Source organism: Opisthocomus hoazin, chromosome 29 (assembly GCF_030867145.1).
Source record: "Opisthocomus hoazin isolate bOpiHoa1 chromosome 29, bOpiHoa1.hap1, whole genome shotgun sequence".
NCBI lineage: Eukaryota > Metazoa > Chordata > Aves > Opisthocomiformes > Opisthocomidae > Opisthocomus > Opisthocomus hoazin.
In genome coordinates, this window is record NC_134442.1 from 4,256,145 (window position 1) to 4,257,649 (window position 1,505).

The following is a 1,505-nucleotide window of genomic DNA, read 5'->3' on the forward strand; positions in this document are numbered from 1 at the left end:
GATGGATGTCTGACACAAAAGTTTCTGCAGTTTCATTTATTTCACTTACATACAAGAAGATACTCCCCATTTGCACAAAGTCTCAGGGTCACACAAGATGGGTGAATTTTCAAGAAGGAGGGGAAGAAAAATTACATAATTCAAAGACAAGAAAATCACAAATGGGATGAAAAAATGTAATGCTGGAAAGACAGACCTGGCCTGTTATGACCTGCACTGGCAGACATTTGCAGAGGGAAGTAGGAAGTGTATGGCTTCTGAAAAATGTCTAGTCGTCAGTTTCCTTAGAGCAGCCTTGATCTCCTGGTTCCTTACGCTGTAAATGAGGGGATTCACTGCTGGAGGAACCACCGAATACAAAATAGCCACCACCAGATCCAGGGATGAGGAAGAGAATGAGGGGGGCTTAAGGTAGGCAAACATGGCAGTGCTGATAAACAGGGAGACCACTGCCAAGTGAGGGAAGCACGTGGAATAGGCTTTGTGCCGTCCCTGCTCAGAGGGGATCCTCAGCACGACCCTGAAGATCTGCACATAGGACAGCACAATGAAAACAAAACACCCCAAACCTAAAGATAAACTAACCACAAAAAGCCCAGCTTTCCTGAGGTAGGATTCTGAGCAGGAGAGCTTGAGGATCTGGGGGATTTCACAGAAGAACTGACCCACAGCATTGCCCTTGCAGAGGGGTATGGAAAATGTATTGGCAGTGTGCAGGAGAGCATTGAGCAAAGCACTGCCCCAGGCAGCTGCTGCCATGTGGACACAAGCTCTGCTGCCCAGAAGGGTCCCGTAGTGCAGGGGTCTGCAGATGGCAATGTAGCGGTCATAGGCCATGATGGTCAGAAGAGAGTACTCTGCACCAAAGAAGAAAAATACAAAGAGTACCTGGGCACAGCAACCCCAGTAGGAAATGTCCCTGGTGTCCCAGAAGGAATTGGACATGGATTTGGGGAGAATGGTGGAGATGGAGCCCAGGTCAATGAGGGAGAGTTTGAGGAGGAAGAAGTACATGGGGGTGTGGAGGCAGTGGTCACAGGCTATGGTGGTGATGATGAGGACATTGCTGAGGAGGGCAGCCAGGTAGATGGCCAGGAAGAGCCAGAAGTGCAAGAGCTGCAGCTCCCGTGTGTCTGCAAATGCCAGAAGGAGGAACCTAGTGACGAAGCTGCTGTTGGACATTTGCTTCCACTGGCTATGGTGATCTGTTGAAAAGGAAAATGTAGTACTGATTCATGACAGACTTCTCTGAGCAGAATGTGTTGCTTGTCTCATAGCAACCCCATAGTCAGAGTCAGTATTTTCAGGAAGACCTCTCTTCAGCTCCTTCACCTGGGCTCTGGGTTTTGCTGGCTGGGGGGGCCGTTGTGAGCAGAAATTCTGTAATGGATTCCCGAGCAGTCCTTCTTGCTGTGCAGGAAGAGAGAACTAGGAACGCAAGGAGATCTTGAATAAAAGTTACTCGTGATTTACGAAACACCTTTTTGTCACTGTTGTTCCTAATT

General features: G+C 48.5%; 1 protein-coding gene across 1 annotated transcript; it reads right to left on the reverse strand.

Annotated features, from left to right (window-relative positions):
- Positions 1-204: 204 nt before the first annotated feature.
- On the reverse strand, positions 205-1,182 carry LOC142364809 (olfactory receptor 14C36-like). The gene has a single exon (XM_075444935.1). It carries the CDS (start codon positions 1,180-1,182, stop codon positions 205-207), a length of 978 nt encoding a protein of 325 aa, XP_075301050.1.
- Positions 1,183-1,505: the final 323 nt, after the last annotated feature.